Source organism: Alternaria ventricosa, assembly GCF_023758065.1.
Source record: "Alternaria ventricosa strain BMP 2768 chromosome Unknown scaffold_4, whole genome shotgun sequence".
Taxonomy (NCBI): Eukaryota; Fungi; Ascomycota; class Dothideomycetes; order Pleosporales; family Pleosporaceae; genus Alternaria; species Alternaria ventricosa.
Window position 1 is genome coordinate 129132 of NW_026055684.1, and position 12510 is coordinate 141641.

A 12510-nucleotide genomic window follows, 5' to 3' on the forward strand; every position below is an offset into this window, starting at 1 on the left:
TGCCACGGCGTGGGGCTACGTCCATCTCGGGGTCCCCCTCGTGCTTGTCGCGGTTGCGATCGCCATTACGGTGAAAGCGCTCAAAGTCTTCCTGGCCCAGACTCTTGCGTCCTTTGACATTTGTCCAGCCCTCACCGTCCTCGCGTGGAACGCGACGACCATTGGCGTAGCCCTTGTCCCGGTTCCGATCGTTTTCGCGGTCCCGTGTCCACCGGTCGTTCTTTGGAAAGCGGTCGCCAACGTTGTCTCCGTCTGTAGAGGTGAAGCCTGTGCGTTCTTTTGCATCGCCTGTGCCCTTTGCTGGAGTGCGCGCCGAGAGGAAGGCTAGCTTTGGCGGACCGAGCACTGTCTCTTCGCCAGGTTCTACAAAAAGCGCGTCAATAGCGGCCTTGATACCCTGAACATCAGAAGACTTACGCATGCTCTGGCGCCGACCGAATTGGCCCATGGGGTTGATCAGCGGCCGCTGCTCATTTGGCGTAGCCCCTTCTCCGTCTCGAGCGGCCCGAGTGCGACGCATAGTTCCATTGTTGTTGGCGTGGCCATTGTTGGTGTTTTGGTCGGCAGGCACATCCATCCATTGCTGGATTGAAGGTAGCCCGTCCGGCTTCTTGACGAGGGGAGACTCTTTCAAAGCCAACAGGTCAGCCTCCGAATAGGTAGGCCCCCGCATTCTCGCGAGCTCAATGCAGCGCGAATGAGCAGGTGTGTGTGGGCTAGGCGAGGCTTGCTTTACTCAGGGACGAGAGGCAGACCGAGAGGCAGGTGGTGCAGTATTTGGTTATTGGTGATGGGTGAGGAGGCTGTCCTGAAGCGGGCGGGTGGTGAATCGCTTGACTCGCTTGCAATTGAACAGTGCCCGCTCTGCAGCCCTTACGAGGACTAAATATGCGGCCCCGGTGACGGTTGCGCTTCAAAGAGACGTGTACGATGGTGTGATGCTGAGCGGTCGCAATGTAAAAGTTGAGTAGACGCGTGCGTGTCGCAATTCGTTGAAGGAGGTGAGGGAGCTCGAGGTGGGATGCAACGTGGTAGGGGTGTGCGGCGACAGAAAGCGGAGAAGAAACAGTTGCGAGCTCACTGCTGACAGCAGAACAGCAGGTTTGGGATGCAAATGTCTTGGAGAGCTCTGGGATACTTGGGGGTAGGCAGCGGGTGTGCGGTTGATAGCGCAGGTGTTTGTTGTGGTTTTGAGTCCAGGTCGCGAGCGGTGCGGGCCTCTTCGAGAGAGCCCTGGGAGATGCGCGCCAAGAAGTGCTGCGGGAACGAGTGCCTAGCAGGTGCGTCATATTAGGGTCCAACATGTGACTTCAGCCTGCACTTTAGCTAAAACCGCATCTTCACAGTAATCACGACATGATTGCGCATGGGAGTCAGACCATATCGCGTGATGGTGGCAGCCTTGATTTCTTGCTAGGCAATCGCGCCACAAATGACCTTCAGATGACCTCTAGATTAGGAAGTCGCAAACAACGCCCTGCAATGCTTCGGGTTGGCTTCCCAAACGCCACGTACGGTTCACAGACATGTACAAAACTACAAAACTCAGACTTTGCAAAGCGAGGCGATCGTTTCGCCTATGCTGTCACTGCTCCATGCAGCTACCTTCTCCCGGTCGCATGTGTCGTAGACACGCCCAGCCAGTGTCCTCAGAGCGCGATGTCGCGGATCATGGCCATCAAGCATCATCTGGATCCACGGGATAAGCCCGCACCTCGTGATGAGCGTCGTACTGCCTTCCACATGTGTCGCTCGCAGCAGTAGCTTCACGATCCTGTCCTTTGCCGACGCTGGACATGATCGGGAGCCGTAATGAGTCAACAGCTGCTCAAATATGTTGCTCCTCCTAAACAGTTCCATATCTGCAGGTGTCCGCAGACTGTCCAGAAGATAGTCGAAGTACCAGTCCACTTCCTTGTGGTAGGTGGTGTCGTCGTCTGGTTGACTGGCAACGATGCGATGCCAAAAGAAGCGCAGTAATGAATGGACATCCCAGGCTGGCGAGGCCGTAAGGAAGTTGTTCACTGTGCTGAAGAGCGAGTGTGTGGGATCCGCTACAATGCCAGCACAACGAGCGGCTAACACACCTCCAACGTAGGGAAAAGCTTCAGCACCTGCCGGATCCACCGACTCCAAGACCTCGCAGAGGAGAAGGTAGAGTTGCTGAAGATCCCAGTCCGGAGTGAGTCCCTGCTGTCCAGTAGCTGTGTCGTCTTCTCCGGCATTGTTACGACTGCTTGTCATAATAGTCGCAATGACACGTCGAATGTTGCTGATGGCTTGTATGCGGATCTCGCGGTGCTCGGAGCAAAGGCACAACAGTAGTTCCCCAATGTCTCCATCATCAATCGCTTCACTCAGCTCTTTCTTCCTCCAACGTGTGAGTCCAGTGTGCTTCTTGTCTTCGACGGGTGGCCTTTCGAGATCGACGGCAGACCTGAGCTTGGCATGCTGCTCAGCCTCTTCCGTAGGCCTTGGAACCGGCGATGTCGATGATCTATCTGAGCCGCTGAAGTCTGCCCCGGTTGCCAGCTTCAAGGCCTCCTTCGCTCTTTCTTTGCCCATTTTCCACAAGAAGGCATCCTTCAGCACCTCTTTGTATGCTACGTTCGCTGATCCCACCAGTGCGTCGCGTACGTGTTCCAGTGCCGTCTCGTCTTCGCCAATCAACTTGAGGAGATATAGAAGTCTCGACAGCCACTGAGCAATGGTATCCGCCGTGTTATTTGTGGCTGTCTCCCCACCTTTGAAGGGCCATTGTTCTACTAGTGTCATAAGCAAGTTACTGAATGGTCCAAGCCCAGTTGTAGATTGCGCGGTACGGCCACACATGACATCTAAATCATCAAAGTACTTGATAGGCACCTTGGTGAACCGCGCACAGCAGTCGTCCAGGAACTCAAGGACGTCGGTAGAAGGCGTCACTGATCCAGAGGTTGATCCCAAACTGGCAATTAGTGCATCGAGCGCGTCGGGCGAAGTTTTGGTCTGCAACATTTCCTGGTCATTCAAAATGTCGCTCAGGAGAGACCTAATGCCTGTATACAGTTCGCTCTCTTTCGATGTCACTAGAAGCTTGAGAAGTGTTACAAATGGCGAGTATTGAAGTGATTCTGCAAAGTCAGTAAGGGCAGTCTAAAGGAGTCGAGATAACGTACTTTGCTTTTGCCACCAACGCATAGCTGGTGAAAGTTTCGCCATCTGTATCCAGTGCTCGAGCTCCATGATACGGAAAACCTTGTCTTCGGGCGAAGCTGTGGGCTTGTCGACCTCTACCAATGCGTTACACAACGGTAGTGAAACATCGAACTTCTCTTGTAGCGCAACTTGGGGTGTGGCTTCGTAGTAAAGCCGCAGCAGCCTGGTGATCGATTCCCGCTTCATGTCTTTCAGACCAGGTTTCTTCAGTGCCAAAAAAACAGTGCGAATCGGCGGGCAGCGTCTGCTGACTTCTGAAACTAGGCGCTTGGCTGCTTGCTCCCACTGTTTCGAGGATTTGGTAGCCCTGGCATTGTTGAGCTCCTGGAGAACGGCCTGTAACTTCTGGAGCGCTACGATTAGAACTCGGATGGCGAATAGCTGGATGAGGTCGGAGTTATGGTTGAGACATTTAGTGAGCACTTGCTGATTCAGAGGCTGTGGAAGGATGCTGTTCATAAGGACAGGTACCGGCGGTGGATGATCGCGGAAGTTCCTCTTCGCGCCGAAGTATTTGGGTACAGGGAGCTGGATAGCTTGATACAAGAATGCGGAGTATCCTATCCATGTCGAAGTAAGCTTTGGATCGTAACTGAAGTCGCGTCGTTTGACAAAGTAGTCTGCCACTAGCTCAGGGCAGGCTCGGAAGATATCGACGACAAGCTCTTGGTGAAAGGTATTTGCGTATGGCCTCTGGCTCTGGATGAACTCTGACAGAATGATGTTTCGCACTTTCACTGTCTTGCTGTAGTTGTCGACTGACTCCAGGCCCAGATCGTTACCATAGTCAGCTGCGTCTTCCAGCTCGCCTTCGTCATCGTCGAAGGTGGACGGGTAGAAGCCCTGTGTTGGCAGCATAACACCATAAGCAGGGTCGGTGCAGACTAAGCGAAGGAAATCATGAGCGAGCTGATCAGGTGCTTTCTGTCCTTCGGAAAGCGAGCCTTCCTGCACCTCATAGCTGTACAGACTGGCTATACGCGAGAGTGCCTTGCCGTTCAAAATCTTACTCTTAGTGTGCCTTGCAATAGTCTTGTCTTGGAAAACATGGCTTGTGAATACATCGAGGATTTCGTAGATGAGGAACGGCGGGTCCGCGCGGATGTGATCGAAGACGGCACGGACGACGTTGGTGTTGGAGAGAATTTCGCTCTTTGCCCGCTCGTCCTGATACCTCAAATGCATGAGAAGATACCTGATGGCTGTAGTACGAATGCTGGGTTTCTTGACATGGTCTGCCGCCGACTGCTCTCTTCCGAGATTGATGTTCCTTCCAAGTATCTTCGGCTCGAGCGTAAAGTCTCTCTTGGCGTATACGGCCCTCGCGTGCGCACCGTCGTTGAACCGAGTAAGCTCTGTGAGCAGTCGCAATGCCGGCGCGATGACGCTCTCCTCCTTGGGTGCTGCTGAGGTACTTCGGACGAAACGACGAGCGACCGATGGCTGCAGCAGAGTCTTGGCCAGCAGTGTGCCGTAATCGAGGAAATCGCCATGGCTGGCAAAAACCTTGAACAGGAGCGCGAGCACAGCTGTTACCTGGGAGACAACGGCACTGTAGTTGGTTTCGACTGCATGGTCCCACCCATGGATGAGGTTCTGCAGGAATGTCTTTTCCTTCTCATCTTGCCCTCTTCCTTTCTGGGAGTCCAGGTATTCACGGAGAATGGCTCGCTTGCGGGGCACGTCGTGGTCATCGGTCGGGTAGAGGATCGAATCGAGGAATCGCTTGAAAGTACTTAGGCCTAATGATGTGAGCCATTGATCATATACAGCATCTGATCGCACCTACCACTTCGAAAGCCGCCTGAGGAGCTCTGGTCGAAGAATAGCGCATTCTGTAAGTCGCGCCCAGTCGTGATATCCTCGGCGGCGCCGTTCGGTCGTGGTGAGTTGCGCTCGTGGGTGTCGTCAAATCGCTGACGCTTCGAGTCGCGGTCAGAGTGCGCACTCTTGGTATTGGCCTCGAAAGCCGACCTTTTGCCCATGTCTCATATCCTGTCGCAAACACGGTCGCATATGTTCGACCTCAAAAAAGTTCTGGAAGTTCTCAGCGGGAGCATGCAGGGATTAACGCGCTAGCCGGGGTCAATGCGCGCTCCCAATCGGCCAACGTCAGTCATCACTCCGCAATCCACATCTCCCACATTTCAACAACTCACCTTTGTCTCATCGCAACACTGCAACATTGGCCATCATTCGACACGTAGCCGCCCGTGTGTCTTAACCATTTGGCGTCTTAAACCACCGCAGGTACCTGTCTGTGACGTCTTCCAGATGTCTCAGAGCCTTGAGCGAGATGAATATGACCTCTCTTCGCGGTCACGGTAAGGGGCATGTTGGCAGGCTGCTCTTTACACAGACCCGAATAAGATTTTCCAGGACGCTAGTATAACTGCGCATAGATTTGAGGGCTTCATTCAAGCCAGACTATTGCTGACTGTCAATCGAGGGCGTCGACTACTAATCTTTCTTACCCACATGGAACTGTTAGCGACAAACATCTATCCAGAAGCGCGCGCTCTGCAAGTGCCCATCGCCAAAAAAGATTACCTATTGGCGATCAACCCTCCAGCTATCAAAGCTTCAACCCCAACGCCGCTCTCGAGCGGCAAGAAAGCGAAAAGAAAAAGCCATACCCGCCAAAGTGAAAAGGGCAAATAGAAAGAAGGGCGCACCCAGTCTCGAACCAGCACCACACTCAAGCCAGAGAAAAGGGCAAAAACAAACCTAGGTACGAGAGGTATCTGCTGGAACCATGCGCCCACGGCATGATCAGCTACTTCACAGAGGCGAGAAAACTGGGACAAGCATCTGGAGGAGTGAGTCTCTGCCATCGCCCTCACAAGTCCGTCGGAATGCCATTTTTTGCTCATTCAAAAATTCCTCAATGTTGTGTTTTAAATAGACAGGGACGGGATAGGTAGAGAGCTTCTGAAGGCGGAGCAACACTGCAAACGCAGGCGTTTGTTTGTGGGGTTGACGCAGACAGCAGTATGTGAGAGCGCGCGTCGCCAGGCGCAACGGAGAGTCACCTTCACCTCGAACCTCAACTCGATGGGAAAGCGCATAATGTAAAAGTGGGAGCTTCTCCAGTCGAATGGCTCTCACAATGCTAAACCGTAAGAAAAAAGAAAGGAGACCGTATTGATATTATGACCTGCTCTCTATAGTTAGCAAATGGGCTCCCATTTGATGAGCTTTCCAGGCAGGAGCGAGATTCTATCACACATCGCAATATAGAGCCTTATAACTGAAGAAACCTACTCCCCGAGATTACAACATGCTGTGAAGATATTAGCAATAGAGTTCATGCGATAGTGAGAGTTGATATGAACAACACGCGCTTCAACTGGCCACCAGAGCCCTTGAATATAGTTCGGCGTTTTAATCGAACTGAACACATGCAGCAGCACACCACACCACACGCTTCTATCATTCTTTCGATTGTTTTATGGTATTTACTATATCATCTACTTGTTCCGAAGCAAAACCACCCAACTTCTCTTCCAATTACAAGATCCTAGGGTAACAAGACCAGATGCGACCGTGACTCTATTGGGCAAACGGGTAAGGCTCAACGTGTTTCTTCTAATGGTGATGGGGGATGGGACAAATACCACGCTCATAATGGTATTGGCCAGGACGGGAAAATGCAGATATACAAGGGAAAAGCAAATGACAAAAACTCCAAATATGCCGCAATGTCGCGATACCATGCAGATGATTTGAGCGATGGGAGATGAAGTCGTCATAATGGCCCGAAGCCCTGCGCAACGAGCAAAGTATGGTCCGAGATTATAACGCCGTATAAAGTTTTGGTTGTATGTTTGCCGCTAAACGAGAAAATCCGGGGTATCATGCAGCGACGTGAAAAGGGAAACAAGAGGTCAAGGAAAGAAAGCGAAAACGGGACAACTGGTGGATTTGGGAATTGATTTATGCGTGTTTTTGGCATTATCGTTTTAAAGGCTTGTGGTACTTTGAGCCGGAGCTTATCGAGTTGTTCTTCTCGCGAATCTGTATCGTCGGGGGTGGTTCTTGGTTTTTGACGGACAGGATGGCGGAGATGGCGAGGGTGATGAGTGTGAGAAGCTCTGCGGAGGCTGCGCCAATGGCGGTGTAGAATGCGACGCCCTAGAGACTGTGTTAGCGGCATGGTGTAGACTCGGAAGGAGCGCTGTCTTACCTGCTCTTCACAGACGGCGCGGTATTGGTAGCGGCCGTTGGTCAAAACATTCGCGTTGGTGCACGAGTATCTTCCCAAGCTGGCCTTGCTAGCCTTGTCCAAGAGGTTGAAGACGACCAGCGCGGTGATCCACATGATGACTCCAAAGCTGCCAGCGACAATGCGGTAGACGTCGCGCGAGCGAAAGGGTCGGCGGAAGGAGCGCTTGAAGGAGAGGGTGAGGATAGCGACCGAGGCGAGGAAGTTGCCGGCGGCAATGGCGAAGAGGATGATGGTAGGCGCCAGGTTGGTATGGGCAGGCCAGACCATGGGCAACTCTCCTTTGCGCAGGTCGATGTAGCGATTGCCGCGGTAGATCTCAAACGTGTGCATGAGCATGCAGACGACTGCGCCGCTCAGGACGATGATGAGCAGGCGGAGACATGACCGGACCCGACTGAGCCAATGCGCCCGCGACGAGATGGCGCGCTCGAGAGGCATTGGCAACCTCTTGAACCTGGAGTCGCCGTGGTCCTCGGATTTGGGGTACGACGAGGAGGAGCCGACGAGGCGCGGGAAGTTGTAGGGAGTTGGCGGGGGCGGCGATGCGGCGGAGGGTAGGGTGGTGGTAGTAGTGCAAGTCTGGGCAGAGCTAACAAGACAGGTCGTCGTGGTGGAGGTGGAGGGATTGGACGCGAAGTAAGCTCTGGCCATGGTCTTGGGAGAGGTGTCGGCACAGGCGTGGCTGCTGGGCGGCGCGCACCCCTCGAGCTGCTAATGTCGCCGTGGAGATGTGCCGCGACGAAGTGTAGAGAGAGTCACGGCGGGCCCAGAGCAGAGGACATGTGTCGGAGCAGGACGAGGTGGAATGGACGCGGCGGGAAGAAGTGGCCGTGACATGCCCCCTAGCCCTAAGCAACCACCTTAACGAGGCTGAGTCCCGCCCACGCTTGTTGAGCGCTGCCGATCGGCTTTACGTCGAGACTCTGCATGCGCCAGACGCGTCGGGCTTAGTATTTACGTGTATTCATTCGTGCGCCTCTGTCGCGAACCACTCATGCATCCATATCTGCGCCCTTCGTCTCGGCGACGTAGTCACTTGCCGTCGAGCATCGTGAAGTCGCTCAGGCAGATTTCGGGGAAGCGCCACCTGCACTAGCGAAATGATCCAGAATAGTCAGATTGCGCCTTCTTCATTGGCCCCGCGTTTCACCCACGCCGCCAGCATATATCTCCGTCATACGGTTGCGCCTCCGTCTATAATCATCCATCGCAGCAGCACCGCAGTCGCGCTTACTTGGAGTACACTCTCTGATGTGCATGCGACAGTGGCCCACTCCAAACCCATGCCGCCAAGCAACACCCTCTTCTACATCACGGGCATCATACTGAGATCACATATCCCCAGCATCGTCTTATTGAGCGTGAGACGCGCGTTCGTCGAAAAAAGGCGTCCAATGGCATCCTCGTCCCCGGCAGGGGTGTGCGGGCCGCTATTGACTCGAGTACAGTAGCCAGCGCCCAGGAACCACTTTCAAGAACACCGCGCGCAGTTTCAAACGGCCCTCTGCCCGTGGGTAGCATGTGGAAGGTTACATTTCTCTATACAGCATCGGTGCAGCAGCCAGGCCCCGAGTTCGTATCTGACCTGACATCTGGGCTGTGTAAACACCGATTACACGCCAAGCTGTCGCCCCGCATAGCCACGGACCCCACGGCAACGCAGGCAGACTTGACGTTGTCGCCTGATGCAACTATTCGCGAATGCCCACTCATACGCTCGACGTGTGCGGCATCGTCTTCCGAGGATAGAACAGCTTCCTGTTTCTGACACTCGATGCATGGCTAAAACCGTTAGCCTGCATGTGGGCCATCTGAATCAATCGCTGCAGTCGGTACCCATGTGCCTGTCGTCACTGTGCAGCAACCACGCTGTGCAAGGATGTGAAGAACTCGATCATCACACAATTTCCATCCTGTTTTGCTGGGTCCAACACGCTAGCTTTGTATGATTTTGTTATTGCCTAACATACTGCACATCACACCGTAAAAGGACGGAATGAATGCAGCCTCTTCTGATCGCTGAGGTACTACTCATTGACATGCAGAGGATGTGTCCTTACTCTTGTCCGGTCACACACTCGCCAAATAATTCCTCCACTCCAGATGAGGCCTGCATCAGATCCTGCTTTTCCTTCTCCCAGACTTCCGCTAGTCCCTCCGTCTCGGTAGCCTGCATAATCGCGTCCAGCATAGCGACCGCTTCCTGTGTTTGGCTTATTATTTCCTCAATGTCCGGACTACCCGCCTTCTGTCTGTCTTCTACACACCGAGCCCACAGCAAACATATGCCCATCATGATTGCTCCCCTGTATCCCAGTAGCCTAGGCCACGCATTAAGCAGTACGCTTTGCAACGCTTTCAGCGCTGAAAGAAGAAGGGGTTTGTGACTAAGTGCGAATGGCTCCTGAAGTATAGCCGAGATCAGAGGCACAAGGTCGCGAAGGTGCTTGACGCAATCAATGCCCATGTGGCCTAATAATACGGGAAGGTGTGACATGATCAAGGTGGCCAATTCCGGGTATGATGAGGGTGTAGGGAAATGTGCAAGAGGGGAGAGGACCCCTTCACGCAAGGTTTTGTCCAAGAAGCGTTCTCGGGAGGGGCCTTTGCTGGGATCTGTCGGAAGGAGCTGGGCGAGTGAGATGATAGTAGGGAACACTTCTCTGAAGAGGGTGACAGATTCGCTTTCCGGTGTGATGGAAGGGATGTAGGTGAACATGGGGAACAGAGCCTCAGTAAAGATGTTGTGATATCCAGTGCGTTGCAGGAAGCTTGTGGAACTTTGCATGGCTATCGATGACTTCTTCGTATCGTCCATTCCGATCTTCTGGTGCAGATTCTCGAGCAGCAGACCGAGCATGTGGCATCCTCTCGCTTTCCATTTCATATCAATGTCGTCCATCATCTTCAGTATTGGAGGCATCAGCAAATGCCATTTCCCTTCTATCGTCTTCCGGTCGAGTGTACTGATCGCCCATTCCAGCAAGTCCAAGGCATATTGATTCCCAGTGTCTTTCCAAGGGGCCGGTTGCCGCGAGGCTTCCAGCGCATTCGACGTGGGCTTATTCTGCGGAAAGAGAGGTGGGATGGTAAGCTGAAGAAAGTGATGTGCCAGGCGAAGGGAAAGCTCACTATCAGTTTGTCCGTCCCTGGAAGCCTTTACGGCCTCGATGGCGGCGGTGGGATCAGTCATGTCGGGATTGCGTAGCTGCCAGGCCATAACGACATCAAGGGCGTCCTTCATCCAAGGACCGGGCTTGGTACCGAGTGCCTTGGCAAGGTCTGTACCTTTGAGAAGAGGTCTGAACGTGTCGACATCAAGAATCTTGAGCTCGGTAACCCGGGCAAGGAAGCTGTCGTATGATCGAAGAATTTCTAGAGATGATTAGCAATGTTTAAGTAGGTAAATTGCAAACACTTACCATCTTTTGACACTCGTCCAAGCACAATCTCGTAGACGAGGTTCATAAAGACTTGCGCCCTCCAAGTAGAGCCCCAACGACGGATAGCCATTCCCAAAGTATCCCTAGCAGTGGCATCATCTGTCGGGTTGATGGTATCCGGTCTCCGAAGGCCCTTGGCGCACCGAGCGACGACGTTGCGGATCTCCTCGCTGTTGCTCAAAGCAGATGCAATGACGTCGCAGATCTTATTTGGGGCCTTGAAACCTTCGCGAGCTACTAGATAAGCAGCGAAGTAGGGTCGTTGTAGTGGCTTCTGATGGGGTATTGTGGGTGCATCCATCCAGGGCATCATGGTTGCGCAAACCCAAGCGAGATACCTCTCGTCCTCGTTTCTCAGCAGGGTATCGGGAATAGCAGCTGGTACATCGGCGTTCTTCTCGATGATGGACTCAACAAAGTTGTATGCTGGCCTGAAGTAGGCTGTGTCCGGTTCAGATAGCTCGCGGGTAGGATCTGTGAAGACTGTTCTGTAAAGGCCGAACTGGTCGATCAGCTCTAGAGCCATACGTGGTCTAGGACCTTTCAACATCTTCTCGAGCTCTATTCCGACTCTTTCACGACTGATTTTGATCTTCAAGACGTCTTGTATCTCTGCGTTGCCCATTGCCTTTGCTGTCTCCGGCTCGATCGTGTAATCGAGGCGGCTAGCAAAGCGGATCAGCCGCAGTACTCGGAGCGGATCATCTCTGAAGGTCTGGTAAGGCTCGAGTGGAGTGCGGATGATCTTGAAAGCCATATCTTTGTGTCCCTGTCCAGTAAAGTCTTCGACCTGACAAGTGTGGAGATTGTAGAACATGGCGTTGACGGTAGCGTCGCGCCGCATAGCGTCCTCTTCCGCTGTACCGAATTCCATCTCTGGGTTACGAGAGACTTCGTTATATGTCTCTTTCCTCAGATTGACAAGGTCCAAGTCGATACCCATGATCTTGGTGGTTGCGGTCTCGAGGTTCTTTGACTTTTCGGGGTTCGCCTCAATCTTGTGCAGCCCCGGTGCAATCTTCTTCGTCTTGTCGCGTCCACTGAGGGCGTCATTCTTGTCGATCAGACCGTGCTTCTCAGCATTGCCTGGTATCTCGAGATACTCTTGCATCTTTAGGCCGAAATGCTCACCAGTCATCTTGTTGATGGCAACGTCGATGTCATGGCTGCCAATTTTGAGAAGCTTGTCACGCACCCACCCGCCAGTCCAACGCAATACAATCTTTTCCTTCACTAGCTCTTCTGGAACCTGCACACCAGTGACATCGCCGCTTGAGGGCGCTTCGTCTATGTAAGCAGCCACGTCCAGTAGAAGCTGCCTGAGCTTTGATTCGACCTCAGTGAGTTCCAACTGGACTGATTCGGCATTGTCCGTCGACGCCATAGTGCCGTAGGGGTGAATGAATTTGGGTGAGGGCCGGGCAATTTTGCGCCGTTTAGCGTTTGGTTGTTGGCCTTCGGATGGTGAGCTGGACCGGGACATACGAGTTGGCTGTAGAGTGAGAGCAGAGAAGGTTCTGGAAAGCAGCAGCGATCGTGATAGTGGCCGAAGTGTGGGTGCAGGGAAGTCACGTTTGTATAGTAGTGAAAATGTCCGCGTTGAACAGATGCAGGCTCGACTCATCAACGACATCCATATGA

The 12510-nt window shown here is 53.3% G+C and overlaps 3 protein-coding genes across 3 annotated transcripts; all 3 read right to left on the reverse strand.

Annotated features, from left to right (window-relative positions):
* Positions 1-1545: 1545 nt before the first annotated feature.
* On the reverse strand, positions 1546-5183 carry J4E93_002713 (uncharacterized protein; the record flags this gene model as incomplete). The annotated part of the gene is made up of 3 exons (XM_049340654.1): positions 1546-3113; positions 3159-4940; positions 4988-5183. The coding sequence occupies 3 exons, from the start codon at positions 5181-5183 to the stop codon at positions 1546-1548; spliced, it is 3546 nt and encodes a 1181-aa protein (XP_049201536.1).
* A 1969-nt stretch (positions 5184-7152) lies between these two features.
* On the reverse strand, positions 7153-8077 carry J4E93_002714 (uncharacterized protein; the record flags this gene model as incomplete). The annotated part of the gene is made up of 2 exons (XM_049340655.1): positions 7153-7332; positions 7385-8077. The coding sequence occupies 2 exons, from the start codon at positions 8075-8077 to the stop codon at positions 7153-7155; spliced, it is 873 nt and encodes a 290-aa protein (XP_049201537.1).
* A 1405-nt stretch (positions 8078-9482) lies between these two features.
* On the reverse strand, positions 9483-12352 carry J4E93_002715 (uncharacterized protein; the record flags this gene model as incomplete). The annotated part of the gene is made up of 2 exons (XM_049340656.1): positions 9483-10801; positions 10849-12352. The coding sequence occupies 2 exons, from the start codon at positions 12350-12352 to the stop codon at positions 9483-9485; spliced, it is 2823 nt and encodes a 940-aa protein (XP_049201538.1).
* Positions 12353-12510: the final 158 nt, after the last annotated feature.